This window comes from Osmerus mordax, chromosome 25, assembly GCF_038355195.1.
Source record: "Osmerus mordax isolate fOsmMor3 chromosome 25, fOsmMor3.pri, whole genome shotgun sequence".
Classification (NCBI taxonomy): domain Eukaryota; kingdom Metazoa; phylum Chordata; class Actinopteri; order Osmeriformes; family Osmeridae; genus Osmerus; species Osmerus mordax.
In genome coordinates, this window is record NC_090074.1 from 5,096,408 (window position 1) to 5,112,530 (window position 16,123).

Below are 16,123 nucleotides of genomic sequence, written 5' to 3' on the forward strand. Positions count from 1 at the left end.
GCTGCGGGTATACATGGTGGACATCTATACTGTGACCGATACGGGTGCCTTTAGGCCAGGGGAGCAGATGGACAGTGCCTGAGCTTCTATGCTGTGTCATGTGTATCCCCTGGAGAACGGTGACACAAGTGTGCCACAGGGCATGGGAACCGGGGACAAGAGTCACGTCCTCGCCCGGCCCTCCCATTAGAGTGACCAGCATCTGCCTTTTTTTTTACAATACCGCCGCTCAGGCCCTTCTCCCCCAGGGGAAAGAGGGGGAGCTGCTGCAAATCAGGCCCAGGCCCCTCAGGGGAAGGCCAGGCTGCTACTGCCAGCGCTCCAGCCCCAGCCTGCACACTGGCTCTGGGACAGGACAAAGGGAGGAGGGGGAATAGGAGGAGGAGGGTGTGTGTGTGTGTGTGTGTACTGGGGCATGTGGCAAGGTGGATTGGTGTGTGTGTGTGGGGTGGTGGTGGTGGGGTGGGGAGGGGGTCATTGATATGCAACACTTGTGCATGTGTGAGTGAGTAAGGTTAAGTGTGCGTCTGCATTTCTCGATGACACATTACTCGGGCTATATCTCTTGTCTGGACCGGTCCAGACACAAGATAAACTCCTGCATGTGCATGAGTGGTGTTTCTGCGCTGAGGCTAACGTAGATAAGATCCATGCTCTTTCTGGTGGCAGCTGCTACGGTAAGGGGGGTAACAGGACTGAACAATATAGGTGATCTAATTTTCAAGAAAGAAAATTGCTACACTCATTCATTCCTATCAACTTTGCAGCCATGCGACCAATTAGCTGCCTAGCACCTACTAATTACTGGACCAAATGGTAAACAAAATAACATTACATATTTGACTTTGGTGACAGAAGCTAAATTAGACGGTTGCAATTCCTTTGTCTGGTAACATGTGGTGGCATGATGATGATTTAATACAGGCGCGGAGGCGAGGCACATATCTGCCTGTCTATACTCTAACCTCACCCTGTCCCCCCCATCCTTCTCTCTGTCCTCCTGAATCTGCCCTGGCAGATGGGAGATGAAAGGGGGAGCAGGAGGGAGAAGAGAAGGAGAACAGGTGGGGGTAGAAAGAGAAGAATGGGAAGGGGCAGAGAGGTCAACGTGGGCTGCAGAAGGGGGGGGGGGGGGAGCGAAGTCTAACTTCTCCGAGCAGAGGGAGAGATCGATGCACAGGTTTTTCTTTTCTCTCGCCTTCCTCGGCCGCCCCGTTCTCTCTTTCACCAGATGTCACAGGCAACTCTATAGCGCTGTGGCAGGCCTCTGCTGGGGGTCAACTGGAAATCTACGACGAAAACAACAGCGCCCACGACTGTAAAGGGCACACGTATTTGTAAAAAAAAAAAAGACGAAACGCATATCTACATGTTGGAATTGCCATGAACTGTTAGCAACGTCAAGTGACAGTGTGTATACTCATATCTGTATTTCATTATTGTGTCATGTGATTGTTGGGGTTGTACTTCTGTTATGCTGATGCAGATCTACTGCCTGCAGTGTGTTTGAGTTAGACGAGTTGAGAATCATTTAATCCCCTCATTTGAATGAGACCGGGCCCCTAATGCAGAGGCTCAGATGGGCCTCTGCGGTGAAATGTTTTAACGCAGACTTTAAGGAATTCAATAAACGTTTATACAATTCCTCAACTTGATTGGAGGAATTTCAACAGCAATGGGTCAAACTGTTCCTGTCATGTACATTTAGTCATTTAGTAACTGTACTAACTTACAGTAAGTACAGGGACATTCTCCCCGAGGCAAGTAGGGTGAAGTGTCTTGCCCAAGGACACAACGTCATTTGGCACGGCCGGGAATCGAACCAACAACCTTCCGATTAATAGCCCGACTCCCTCACCGCTCAGCCACCTGACCCCTATACATGCCATGAAATGTACATGACATAACAGTACATTACAGAAGCAGTATCACAATTTCCATCCAGAGACAGAAACCGAAGATAGCTGGAACCATGAGCTCGAAAACGTCAACGAATGGATTCACTTATGTTAACACTCTTAGTGGAGACATTGTAAGAAGCAGTATACTTGTCAGAATAGACAGTTCAACCACTTGGGTTGGAGTACTCTAAACTAAAGGTGGAGTAGAAGTGCTAAAATAAAAAGGGGAATACAGCTGCCTATTCATGGGCCTGCACTCCCCCACACCATATCCCCCTGCAGTCTGTTGTCTTCCAAGGAGCCCCCACCACATCCAGACTGTTCACCCATCACACTCCTCCCTCCCCCTCCACACACTAGCCCCGGCAGCTGTTTAACCAGCCCACTCAGACAGAAAGGACGAGGAACAATGGAATTCTGGCTAACTGCCACTCGTGTGTGTTTGTGTGCGTTTGTGTGATTGTGTCAGGGTTGGGATGAGGGGTAATAGTTATATTCTTCCTAAAAATGACTCCATGCTGCTTGATTATTGTTAGGCAGAGGGAGATTGTTTAGGTCAAGGAGAACAGGAGAATGCTAGGAGAATAGCAGGGTTATTTACAACCAGAATAAGTGGAACATTACCTATAGCATTAGTATAACATTGGTTTTCACGATGTCATGATATCATGTCACATTTCGGGATTCATATAATTTAAATTAAACTGTACCATAAGGGCCACAATATGTGCAGCTATTACCGACAATGTCTGTTAATAATAGAAAATAGGCCTATAATGATACTAAATTAAGCAGATGGAGTTTTCAAAACGTATCACATCTGTATAATAAACTCAATTGTCGAAATTAGTAACTTTCAAAACATTACTTGAGGTAGGGCCTAAATGAACAGAACACAATCAATAGTTTATACGCGTTGGTAAATTATATGTTTTGAGTGTAAAGATGACACAAGACTTATTTTTAACGATATGGAGACAGGGGCTGGGCAGGGGGAGAGAGGGGATGACCTGCAGAAAATGACTCGGGCCAAAATCATACACAGGGCCCTGCTCAGCACGCGCTTTACTGCCATCACGTGGTCCAACTTACATTAGCCAGTTTTTCCGACACCCGTTGGTTGACCTCCCTACTAGGTGAGTTAGCTAACGCATTAGATGAAAACTTTAAACTAAATTAGAAAATAAACTTTTCTCATGTTCTTTACAATTAGGAAAAACTTGTTTTGAGGTGCGCACATTGCTTCCTTGCTTGAAGTCGCTCTGGCCACGTTGTAGCCTACTAACTATAAACCTAATTATTATTTGTTACTTAAAAATCTTGCATGGTCCCTTAGTAGCTTTGTCATTTCCGAGCTTGAAAATTGTTACACGTGCTGCATACTCTTAACTATAGAATTTCCTAGATGAACCTCCGAAGATAGCTAGCGGTCTATTTTCGAAACGTTGATAACTTGGTAACTTGTTGCAAACTTTCACATTCACCAACTACTTTATTTGCTAATTCGGGTTCTACCCTTGTTGAAGCCACACACGTTAATGCTAGTCAGAATAGCCAACATGGAAAATAGAGTTTAACAAAACACTAGCTAGCAAAGCCTATGGTTCATTAATGAAAATGACAACTGTTGCAGGTACAGCATATTGATTATAACATGGTGGACCAGGAGGTGGTGAACAAACGACTGCCCAGAATTGCAGCATGCCTTCAAATGAGATTCCCTCCAGATCGAGAGCCAAGCCTAAGGATTCTCAGGGGTAAAAGTGGGGTCCACGGACAAGACGTCAGCGATGGTGATGGGAGTTTAGGAAGGCCTAGAACCCCAGACCTTCCAGGGGAGATGTTGAGGGAAGATTCACGGCCTTTGCAGACATCGTCCTCCCCTGTCTTGGAGGTCCCCAGCCTGGTGCCTGACCCCATGCTGGTGGACTATTCTGAGAATGAGGATGACTCCAATGATGGCTTATCCCTCCCTGATATGGCCCCCAACCAGGACATGAGCTTATTTGAACAGGAGCTTCAGGATGAGTCCGACAAACCTTACAGCAGCCCCAAGAGAGGGAAAAGAGACGGAGGTGAAGAGCGGGGAGAGAACACGAAGACAGCCACAGTGTGCCTTTCTATTGTCCTCGAAATGAGTCTGTAGACGTAACGTAAACTGGTTTTGTTTCTTCCAGCGGGTTTGTCCGACTGGCACAAACATCGGGTCGCAGCAGTGTGCAGCATGAGGTTTGACGACCTCATGAAGAAGAATCCGGAATTCCAAGAATGTAAGAGCTGCCTGGCGGGCTTTGTCCTGGAGAAAGGTAGGGGGCACCGCGTTCAACTGGGTGCTTCATTCCATGCTTTAAACCCTGGTCTTGGAGAGCTTAGCTTCCTGTCGGTTTTCGCTCAAAGCCTAATGTAGCGCAGTTGACTCTTACGATTGGTTTGACTCGTGTGTTCCTATGATGTGTCGCGTCAGGTTAGTTACAACAGAGGTTGGAGCAGAAAATAAACTTCAGGATGGTAGCTACCCATGAACAGGCTCGGAGACCCCTTCTTTCATACAAAGCTATGCCGACGAGAATAGCAGTGAAGTGATGACTCATTTCATAGTATAGTTACGGCGTGTAGCACTTCACAGCCGTAGACAAAGCAGGTGTGAAGCAGGGCTTTAAGCTACAGCTAAGTGGGAGTCAGGTGGCTGAGCGGTTAGGGAATCGGGCTAGTAATCAGAAGGTTGCCGGTTCGATTCCAGGCTGTGAAAAATGACGTTGTGTCCTTGGGCAAGGCACTTCACCCTACTTGCCTCGGGGGGAATGTCCCTGTACTTACTGTAAGTCGCTCTGGATAAAAGCGTCTGCTAAATGACTAAATGTAATGTAAATGTAAGTGTGAACTGCCGTTTCTTTCCTGCATCCGTCGCTCATTCATCCACCCCATCCCAGAGGTGCGTGACACTCGTGGCCAGCTCTCCGAACGCTACGAGGTGGTGGCCTTGGGAACGGGCCAGTGGAGCTGCAGCGGCTGGCAGCACTTCAACGGCACCGTGGTGCACGACTGCCACGCCATCGTCACCGCCAGACGGGCTCTCAAAAGGTAAACCGAGACCCCAACCCTTCTGGGCCCCTCTCTCGCTTCCGGGTCGCCAGCGGCCGGAGTCGGAAAGGGGGCTCACGACGGGACTCTCGTCTTCCGTCACAGGTTCCTCTTCAAGCAGCTCCTGCTGTTGTTCAGCCAGGAGGCGGGGTGCGAGGAGCGCTCCATCTACCAGAGCGCCACCGGAGGCCTCCTCCAGCTCAAGCCCCGAATCTACCTCCACCTGTACACCAGCCAGACCCCCAAAGGAGCCGCGCAGTGCGTTCTCATGTAAGCGTCTTTTGGATATGTGTGTGTGTGTGTGTGTGTGGGGGGGGACTACGCAATGCTCATGTGACCGCGTTGGTTCAACTTGGCGGCGGCGCCGGCTGAAACGATATTGACGAGCAACACGGAAGACACATGATACTCTATGTCTACTTGGGTGTGCTTTGTGCAGTCGGGCAGTGGCACTATCCGTTTGCTTCCTGTTATCTAATAGGTGATGGGCATAGCTCAGTGGTAGAGCATTGGACTGCAAGAGGTCACATGCTCTATTCCCCCTCCCATATGTAAAAGCATCTGTTAAATGACCACACTATTATTGTTACGATTCCAGGAAGTCCCTAAACAGCAGCTACACCTCCCTGAAGCTGCAGTGCCATGCCAAGGGTTCCCTGATCCCCGCGTCCGTCCTCCACCCCAGCGTGTGGGGGTCCCGGATCTGCTGCATGTCGGACAGTGACAAGCTCTGCCGCTGGACGGTCACGGGGGTCCAGGGGGCGCTCTTGAGCCATTTCCTCCAACCGCTCTACATCACCAGCGTGGTGCTGGGTAAGGGAGCGTCTCATCTGTGTGTCCAGTTGGAAACCAAAAGTCATTGGGCAGGGACTCGTATTGGTAATGTCATTTTACAATGGCCATTAAGTTACAGCACAGGCATTTTTACTTTAAGGATATTTTCAGATTGGATAAACGTTTTAAGTACGTAAACATTTATCTGTTCATAGCAACAGGGTTCCAGAACTCCCCCAGGGCCTTTTTAGGTACTTTTAGTCAACTGAAACCTGTATCCTCAGAGCGCTGTTCTGTGTGTAGTAGACTTGGACACATCTCTGACCTACAAGAGGAAGGTTTCCGATCAGTTTTTTCAACCTTTTGTCACTATAGCCATCGTGCACGAGCACGCCGAGGCGTATAGATGCCCCCCGGTCGTGTTGTCCCCCGTGACGACGACGACAAGCAGCGTGTCAAGTCTAACCATACGGGTCTGTGCATCCAAAGGGGACTCGAGCCACTACTCTGAGAAAGTGTCGGACACCATCAACACGCGCCTGGGGGAGGGCTGGGAGGAGCAGCTGCCGGAGCCCTTCAGGAGCCAGAAGATCTTCTTCCTCAGCGGCGCGGGCCTGGGGCCTCCTCTCAGCAGCCTGCACTGCAGAGACCTCGGCGTCAACTGGTGCCTGGGGGACGCCAGCGTCGAGGTCACGGACTGCACAAAGGGCCTCGTTGTCGAAGGGTACGTTGCAGCGAGTGTACACGCATCTATGGTACCCCCCCCCCCCCCCCCCACACACACACACACACAAACTATTGGAAATGTGTGTGGACCAAAATGGGGGTATTTCTGGCAGTGTCTACGACAAAAAGTGTGTCATCTTTCTCATTTCAACCTGAGGCGTTCAACGAAAAACTGAGTTGCCACTGAACTGATGCATCTGACTGAAGTAACTTCTGGTGTGTAGAGCCACAGTGGAACGTGGCGAAGGGGAGTCTGCTGTTGCCGTCAGAGGCAGTAGTAGCCTGCAGTCTCATTGTTCTCCAATTCCCCCCCCCCCAGCTCCCCGTCTGTGAGCGGACCTGGTCTCACCAGCAGACTGTGCAAGAGAGCTCTCTACAGCTACTTTCGCAAAGTTGCAAAGCTGTCAGGACACCAATGCCTACTGGATCTTCCCACTTGCCACAGTGTCAAGGTGTGTGTTATTTGAGTGATATAAAAAACAAACAAATAACTTTTCTTTTTGAAAGGAACACCTTACGCCAGGTGATTCTGGCAATGCTTACTCGACACTTAAGTGTAGCGAGAGACGCAAACATGCCGTAGACTCCAGTACCATTTTTAGTTGTAAGGAGTCATTCTTTAACACTTCAATCCTGATTATTTCCTCTCGTGTGTTACAGGTGAAGGCCAGCCTGTACCAGAATGCCAAGACTGTTGTTAACCAGCAGTTCCTGTCCAATAACGCGGGACCCTGGAATTCGAAACACCTGGTGGACTGCTTCAGTCACTGAGCTGTTCCAGTAGGGCAGCCTCTCTCAGCCCTGCATGTTTCAGATGTTTCCCTCTTCCAGCACACCTGATTCAAATGAATGGGTCGTTATGAAGCTTATCAGAGGACTGATAATCACCCATTTATTTGAATCAGGTGTGCTGGAGCAGGGGAATATGTCAAAGATGCAGGGCAGGGGGTCACGAGGACCAGGGTTGAGAGGCTGCTGTAGGGGACAGTTTTGAGTGGGTGTTCCAAGCTCGACTTTAGGTTCATATGAACAATGTTTTCGTGGTTGCGTGACAAAAAAAATCACTTTCTTTTGTGTTAGTAAACAAGTTCAAAGAACACCCTCACACACTTTCTGGGAAATGTTTGGTTTGTATTCCATTGTTCAATAATCTATTAAAGTTCGGAAAAAAAAATTATATACTGTTCTAATACAGGGACTACAACAAAGGGAACAGTAATTTACAGTGTTTAAGTCAAGAACATACGGGTCACTCCATAGATGTCAATATACAGTTCTCAGAGCTGTGGTTGCAAGTTCCCTAAAGTGAATCAAAACTAAAACACAATCTGCCTTTTCTCACGTGTAGCATACTATAGAATACAGTAATGGTAGACCAGGATAAAATATAAAAACTGGAAAGGCCTGATGCAAACATGTTATTTGGTCACTAAAACCCAGTAAAATTTGTCTTGAAGCTTTCAAATGTAAGCACAGCTTGAGGGAAACATGATCCATTTCTGTATGTAAGAAATAGTTTGAAGCTCTATCAAACCCTACACTTGTTTTAACCAAACAAGCTTGATTCTTTTAGGCAAAAGTCAATATATATTACCTGTCAAATTATTTTGTGTATTAAACAGTCATTCTATCAGGCAAACATCTTAGTACAGTACAGTAGCATATGTCGCAGCACTGGACAATCCCGGAGTGGGAAAAAACTCCCCGGAAGGATCAACCAATCGAATCAAAGTCCCTCCCCCAACCGTGGCAAGATTTAGTCATTCGGGGAGGGAGGTTGCTGCCTCTCGTTTGCTATAGCGCCGGGCGCCCGTTGAGTTTGTCGTGCATGAGTGCCAGGGCCCCGCTGGTGAAGTCTCTGAGCACCTGGACGGTCTCTCTCTGGAGCTGCAGGGAGTCGCGCACAAACTCCTGCTGCGTCTCGGCCAGCTGCTGCACCGACTCGGACAGCAGCTCCAGGGAGCGAGACACCGTCTCCAGGAGGACGTTGGTGGCGTGCTGCTCCTGGACGCTGAGGGTGGCGTTTTGAAGCAGGCTGTCCCGGGAGCTCTGGGGGGGTTGAGCGGCGAGGGGGGAAGGAAGGAGAGGGGGTGCGGAGGAGGGAGAGGGGGTTGGTTTGGTGGCGCCGCTGCTGCTGGAGTCCTTGTGGGCGCTGCTGTTCCCCGGGCGGTCGTCAGGGAGGGTGGACGACAGGTTGGCAGAGGGGAGGAGGTCGTCGTCGGAGTCCACGAAAGGGCCGTCGGTGTCTGGGTGGGGGGGAAACAGGTTAAAACGTTTGCTTGGGCTTCACATCTCACAAGTCGGTAAAACGAAGGTTTCTTTAACGTCGAGTCCTCACCTTCCATCGGAGGAATCTCGTACTGCATTTCGTAAGAGGGCTGCGATACGTCTCCTGCAAGCAAAGAAACGGGAGAAATTAACACAGAGTTTACAGTTTAGCTCGTTTCATTTTGACGTCTAGTCCACGCGTCACTCACGTGAAGAGCCACTGTAACCGGCCATCAGCTGGTCTGTGTTATGCGAAGGGAGCGGAGGCATTAATCCAGGCATGGAACCGAGCATTGGGCCTCCCATGGAATGCGGGGCTGGCATCGAGGCCATGTCCATTCCTCCGTTCGGGGACCGGCGCATTCCGACCATGTCCTCGTCATCCTCCTCTTCCTCTTCCATCCCCTCGCCGTTGTCTCCCAGCAGCCTCAGGTGGTCGTAGGACGCCTCGCCCACGTCCCGCTTGGCGTCCATCTCCAGGATCTGGTGCACGATGCTCTCCGTGGGGGTCAGCTCGCGTAACCCGCGAGCGCTTAAGCTCTTCTGGCTTCCGACGCCGGACCGCATGGCGGCCACCTTGCGCTTGGTGTCGCACTTGAGGTCGGACCATTTCTTGATGACCTCGATGACCTCGCGCTGGCAGTCCCCGATCTCGTTCACGCGGGCCGTTATCTCCGCCCACGTGTGCTTCTTTATGTCCGTCGGCACGCCGCGGTTAAACTTGCCTGGAGGGTTACGAGATGTTAGCAGAATCAGAAAGGGGTTTTCATCGCCATGAAAGTTTGCACAGACAAGGAATTGACTTTGGCAGGAAGGTGCATACATTCAACATATAGGCGTAAATCTTAAATAAGTGGTGTAAGTTTAAACAAGTCTCACTATACTATACTATACAAAAGGTGCAAAGTCTAATTAACTAATACGAAGTAATAATAAGGGGACAGGTATGTAGAATAAAATAAAATAATTATTGTTGAAAAGCCCAATGTCAAGCGTTCAGGCAGGTAGATATGTATATTCCCTGATCAAATAGTATGAGCATGAATGACTACGATTGAGGGCCTAGTTACATACCAACGACGACATGACGATTCTTCCTCACTTCATCCAAGAGGATGTGGACCTCACTAAAGGTGAAGCGGGCTTTTCTCTTCTTGAAGCGAGTCACACTGTCTTGATTGTAGTACAGTGGAGAAGACATCTTATTGTTGACTGCAACTGGTAATCAGCTTCTGCCACCAGTCTGCTCGTCTTTCTCTATAGCCTGGTGGTAAACAAACATGCACTTTGACTGAATGTAGTTAGAAGAAGCAAAACATACAAACAAGAAGAACAAAAACATAAATGTGCCAAAAATCGTCTGACTTTAATTTTTCTTATTTGCAGCATGATCAATTAGGAGAATGTACTTTCTATACGTGGACGCCAAGACGTAGTTTCGCATGCACATCCAAATTAACAGGTAACTACAGCGTCATGTGCTTGTGCAGGAGTGTGCACATGGGGCCACTCAGTGGCCAACTCGTTTACATTTGGTAGTTGGCGACTCTTAATGAGCTACAAGTCTTGAACAGTCGTGCATCACAACTGTACATTGTTGTGACAGCATCTTACAGTCCACCCGCGTTTGTCTTCAGTTTGAGTCATGCAAACAATGCCATACAGACAGACGCTATGTCTGCTACAGCCAGTGCAGCAAACAAGCTATCACTACCGAAACCACCGTCCGATAACAGTCACAACTACAAGCGGAACGCGTTGGAAATATGTAGTCTAGACCGCTTACGACGAATTGGTAGCAAGTGTATAATGATACAAGTGCAACACTCAACGAATTGGTAAGCTGCACAAAAATATTAGCGATCGTTCACATCAACATAGTCCCAGGGCTAACAACTTAGCTAGCTAGGGTTAGCTAGGTTAGCTAATAGTCGGCACTGCAAAGCCAGTTAGCCTAGCTTGGCTACGTTCACCGTCTATGGCCAAGTCAGGGTCAGCAAAATTACAATATTTATTCATGTATCGTTATCTAGCTGTAATTCATCTGACGAGGCGAATTCTAGCCACACGTGAACGTGCAGTTGGAATTGTTTCATGAATTGATAATTTACCTGAATTGGTAAAGAAAGGATGCGTTATTGTAAGACAAATCCTGAAACTTCGCAGCTAGCTAGCGAACCACACGTACGTACGTACGTTTCAGCGCTGCGCACGCTCAGTGTCTACCCTTTTCCAGTCTGCAGTATGAGAAGAATGGCCACAGCTAGCGTGCGAAAGCGCTGTTCAAATCATACGGCCAAAAACCAGAGACTCAGTCAGATCAAAGTGATATTGGCAGACGCAAAGTTTTGCAATTAATAAAATATTCGTAATTTTTAATTTGGAAAATTTGTGCATATGTATTGTAAAAAGAGCCTTCCAATCCCATGTAGTTTGAAACTCACGTTGGGCGACTCCACATGGCGCTCACTGGCACTGGGTCTGCTGACTAGATGTTTCCATGGAAATAAGATGATACTAACAAATAAGTTAACCTAGCTAGCTAACAAGGTATCAACAATCAACCATTAAGCATGGGTAAGAAATCATCTGACGAAGACAAAATTACACTGGCTGAGGCGTATACCAATTTCCAGTAAGTCAAATTGATAAATCATAACGATCAAACTTGACATAATGATCATATAACGTTACGGTACAGTCTAGACAAATAGACTAGGACTTTTGGTACTCTATACTATAACGTGTCCATATCTTAACCACCCTTCAGTGCAGTGTAATTTGGGTTCCAGTAGTATTTTCTTATATTTTTTAGGATTGAACTGAAAACAAAGGAAATAAAAGAGTTTCAGGAAGAAATCACTCAGTTGGAAACAGAGAAACGCAGACTGACCGAGCTGGTGAGGAGTTTAATCTGACCTGGGCCAACTATGTCACTGAATCTGCCATCTGTTTTTACACGACCAGACAGTCATTCGTGGGAAAACTGTGACCATGTTGATGATGAACGACTGTTGTGCCTTCTCAGAGAGAGCAGCTGAAGGAGGAACAGACGGGTCATATTAGGTTGTTAAGGAAGCAGGCCAAGGAGCAGGAGACAAAGTTGAAACAGAGAGAGGCGGTCAACAAGGAGCAGGTGGAGCAAGCCCTCCAGCAGAACCTGGAGCTGGTCCGCAACCAGGAGGGAGAACTGGCAGGTAAAAGCGACGTGGTTCGTATACATCATTGCATGATTTCAAGTTGATTTTGACTAGATGTAGTTATATACTGAGATCATTACATTTACATTTAGCAGACGCTCTTATCCAGAGCGACTTACAGTAAGTACAGGGACATTCCCCCCGAGGCAAGTAGGGTGAAGTGCCTTGCCCAAGGACACATCGTCATATTTTCAAGGCCAGGAATCGAACCAGCAACCTTCTGATTAATAGCCCGATTCCCTAACCGCTCAGCCATCGGATGGCTCAGCCACCTGACCCCCCATAATACACTGAGCACTTAAAAGTGTGAATGCATTGTTTACGTATGCATTCGTTTCTACGTTTTCTGTATCAAATGTTTGTGTTGTGTATGTGCCCGAGAGAGCTGCAGAGTGAACTGAAGTGCGTGGAGGAAAAGGTGCAGGTCTTGCTGGCTGAGAGGCAGGTCTGGCTGGAATACAAGAATGTGGGGAGCCATGAGCACCAGCAGCAGATCAGGCATCTGGAGGCCGAGCTCGCTCACGTGCAGAGAGGCTTCCAGAACATGGCAGGTCAGTAGGCGGATTTCACGATGCTGATACGAATTTTGCTCTTGGCCATGCCCATAGCCGTCTTAAAACGTATTCCTTGATTTCAAAAAGTGGACCAATCCTGAAAGCCTCATTACCCAAAACGGGTTAGGAGTTAACGATGTAAGAATGTAACGTAAGAAGTAATGATTAATCCAGGACAACGGCAGCAAGGGTATTTCTATGTCTGTTAATGGACTGTCTCCTTGTATGGTTTTCCAGACAATATCAAACGTTCTCTCGAGGTGACATTCAATGAAATAGACAAGAAGACCGTTGAGCTGATCGAGGAGAAGCAGCATCTGGCTACAGAGGTAGGGAGACGTGTCTACCGCACGGCTCTGTCTCAGGCCATCCTCCCTCGCCGTTTGGCTGACGTCGACATCTTTCCGTAGAAAGCGATCAAACACCTCGACAAGAACAGCAGGCAGGAGGTCAGAGAGAGTGCGTGGCTGCAAAGAGAGGTATGGAATCGGGCAGTTGGGATGTATTATGGACATGAATCCAGTGATCAGTAGCCCAGTTTAAATACTTAATAAAATATCCCTCCTTCCTACTCCCTGGTGTTGAGGTAATCTCATATCTAAGACAACTGAATAGGTAGAAGGATGACTTCCTTTACACAGTACTAATGTCCCTAATCCAGCCAGCCATATTTCTGAAAAGACAGAAGCATATTTAGAATTCAAATGGCGTCCTGCTTCATATATGCTGCACACCAAGCCTGTACACATGATTATGATGTGTTCCAGCTTGCTATTTACAAGAGAGAGGTGTCTATAACCGAAGAGGCCGTCCAGAGTCTGGAAGCAGAAAACCTGGAGCACATGAACCAGTTGTTTGATCAGCGCCTGGATGACCTGCAGATCTCCAGGTGGCCCGTGTCACCGTATCTCAAGTCCGGTCTGGCCTCCATCTTGGAGAAAGGACAACTGTCGCCACGGTCAATCTGTGAACCCTGTTCAAGTGACGGTCGCAGTGTTACAAGCTCGTACTCATGGCCTCCGCTTTCTGTTTGCTTCTTTCCAGAGACATCTTCCTCACTCAGGCCTCTGGACTGGGAGCTTATGACTCGACGGCCCAGGAGAGTGCCACAGGCATGACAGATCGTAGCAGCCCAGCTACCGGTCAGTAGAAGATATTTGTTTAACTAGCATTTGTGCAAAAAGGAACTTGATTAATCAAACACACTCCTGGGTTTGAGCTGAAATCAAACTGGATAAGTCGTCTGTGCGAAAGGGGGTAAACTAAACTAGGAGTCAAAACGGCAGTCTGTAAACTGAGATAATTTTCTTTTTTAGGCTGATTTGCAAATCTCAATTAAATGATGAGAACTTTTGTTTCAATGCTCTTGTGGACTATAGGATGTTCAAGTTTTGGAGCAAAATCTTTTAGACCCCTGATTCCAACACCTGAATTAATTGTGTAAATCCACAAGGGGGAGTAAATGAGTGCGCACACAGGGCAGATAATCCAAATTGATCATAGTGGGGCAATATTCCTTTGTGTGGATTGTCTCCATTGACCAACACTTTGTTTTGTTGGTCGAGTTAGGGGAGAAAAGATCAGATCTTGGTTGATGACATGACATGAAAACAGCAATATGAGACTTCATCCTAGGGGGTTAAAGGTCACAATGGTCATCTGATCAGAGTATCTCTCGCCTCAGGGAACTCAGTCGGCTGGGGGAGAGACAGAGAGAGAGACATGTATTGTGCCCATATGAGAATGGCTTCAGCTCTTGCATGGCACTGCACTGTTCTTGAGTCTCTCCAAATGGGGTACAAGACCTCTTGGTCGACCCTTTTGCCTTTGGGGAAAGGTGTCACATCTTTCTTTTTAGGTTCATGTTGCAGCGTGGTCACCCCTCTTGTCCCTGCTTAGACTTTGACCCCTGAAAACACAAAAACAACAGCAGCCGGCGATTTTTTTTTGTCTTCGTCTGTATTTCCCATCCTTTTCCTGAGCACTGGGCATCGCGTGCGCTCATCTTTCAGGGCCGGAAGCCAGGGGGTCTGAGGGGCAAGGCAGACTTCTGGAGGAGGAGGAACCAGAAGGCAGCTGCGATGCCGCAGCCCCCCAGCCAGCAGACGAGCCCCCTCGGGACCTGGGTGTTCTTCTGTACGGGAGTCAGACGCACCTGCAGGTAGAAGGCCCTCTCCGGGTACAGTCACAAACAACTCCCGGCACGATCATGAATCACATTAGCCCCATCACAAAAAGGCTGACCTATATACACATTATTATTTTTAACTTAAAATTTGAGTGCAGAAAAGCAATTGTATCAGATATGTATGAAGGAGCCTTCTATTTTTGTTCCGAACACGCACGCCATTTAAGGAGGTTATTTTAGGAGGCTATTACATACGCGATGATCTGTATGTAGACAAACAGGAGACGCTGCCTGTGTGACTCCCCACTGGGCAGGAGGAAGCCAGGCACTTGGGGCCTCTGAAGCTGAAGTTGCTGAGTGTCGTTGGCCAGGCCATGCCTCTGCACGCTCTCCCCTCCGAAGAGCCCTCCTCCTCGGGCTCCTACGCCCCAGGACTGCCCCTGGCCGCTGAGGAATGGCCCCTCACAGCCAAGATCATTCGCAACCGATTCAAGTAGCCTGCCCAGGCAGCCTACCAACCGTTAGTTACAGATTGTGGATTTAAATATTGTTCAATATGTTATTACACAATAAAATGAATACGTAGGCAAGATGGCACACACTTGTACTAGTGACTAAACCCCCATCTGTGCATATTAATCAGTCCATGTTCAACAAACTCTAAAGACAAGAATTGTGTGGAAGCTGCACTTTATTGGAAAATCAACCAAAGTCTGCATACATACATTTCTTTTTATATATATATATATATATATATACACACATATATATAAACCAAAATATAATTTGCAGGGACAATGCTGCAAATATGCTTAATTAATGAAAAGAATCACCTTCACGTTCTGACCATCCCTTGTACTAACAGATAGGCAGGATCTGGTTTATATGTACAACAAAGCACCGATCAACAGTGCCATTTTCTCCTGGCTCTGATAGGCCCAATAGCCAATTTACAAAGACAGAACTCAAACTTTTTAAAATATTTTTAAATGGCCATTTGCTTTAGGACCAGGGCCACACCTTACAACCTGATCAATGACAACCTCAGGTGTTGGTCTATAGTACTAGACAGAGAGATGGTCTTAGCATGAAGGAGACTCTGCACATTCAGGTTGGAAAGGCAGCAGTAAGAATAGTCAATGTGTAATAAATGACATGCCAAGCGTAAAGCATAAATGTGTATCCTTCCCAATTTTAATGCCACCAAATCACAAATGTAGTGAAAATGCGCCCTTCCGCCAACCCCAAACTCATAGAATTTGCCATGTGGATTAATGTGTTTGTCCATATTGACCTGGCGAACAGGAGGGTTACGTTTTTGCCACAGAACTGCACGAGACATTACGCCAGTCCAGAGAATATTTAGTGCCTCATCAGTCAGTGAACAAGTCTCATCTTTTTATTCGTCTTTATATTAACTTTGAACTCAGTCACTCTCAAAATCCAATTATACAATCAATCATACCCATGTATAAACCTGAATACCTCCCC

General features: G+C 47.6%; 3 protein-coding genes across 4 annotated transcripts; 2 read left to right on the forward strand and 1 right to left on the reverse strand.

Moving 5' to 3' along the window:
- The first annotated feature begins 3,555 nt into the window (after positions 1-3,555).
- On the forward strand, positions 3,556-7,599 carry adad2 (adenosine deaminase domain containing 2). Its single transcript, XM_067229026.1, has 8 exons — positions 3,556-3,976; positions 4,079-4,207; positions 4,832-4,982; positions 5,088-5,252; positions 5,581-5,795; positions 6,246-6,480; positions 6,802-6,934; positions 7,143-7,599. The coding sequence occupies exons 1-8, from the start codon at positions 3,556-3,558 to the stop codon at positions 7,251-7,253; spliced, it is 1,560 nt and encodes a 519-aa protein (XP_067085127.1). The 3' UTR covers positions 7,254-7,599.
- zgc:153990 (uncharacterized protein LOC768125 homolog) lies at positions 7,593-11,204 on the reverse strand. 2 transcript variants are annotated; one of them, XM_067229029.1, is made up of 5 exons: positions 11,195-11,204; positions 9,825-10,014; positions 8,960-9,475; positions 8,821-8,874; positions 7,593-8,728 (listed from the first exon to the last, which is right to left on the reverse strand). In XM_067229029.1, the coding sequence occupies exons 2-5, from the start codon at positions 9,949-9,951 to the stop codon at positions 8,277-8,279; spliced, it is 1,149 nt and encodes a 382-aa protein (XP_067085130.1). In that variant the 5' UTR covers positions 9,952-10,014; positions 11,195-11,204; the 3' UTR covers positions 7,593-8,276. The 2 variants fall into 2 exon arrangements, with proteins under 2 accessions (XP_067085130.1, XP_067085129.1); XM_067229028.1 differs by lacking the exon at positions 11,195-11,204 and adding an exon at positions 10,862-10,952.
- Positions 10,253-15,390, forward strand: ccdc83 (coiled-coil domain containing 83). Its single transcript, XM_067229027.1, has 11 exons — positions 10,253-10,588; positions 11,183-11,385; positions 11,566-11,650; positions 11,779-11,947; positions 12,334-12,501; positions 12,742-12,833; positions 12,915-12,983; positions 13,272-13,393; positions 13,549-13,646; positions 14,517-14,665; positions 14,947-15,390. The coding sequence occupies exons 2-11, from the start codon at positions 11,324-11,326 to the stop codon at positions 15,127-15,129; spliced, it is 1,197 nt and encodes a 398-aa protein (XP_067085128.1). The 5' UTR covers positions 10,253-10,588; positions 11,183-11,323; the 3' UTR covers positions 15,130-15,390.
- The last annotated feature ends 733 nt before the right edge of the window (positions 15,391-16,123 follow it).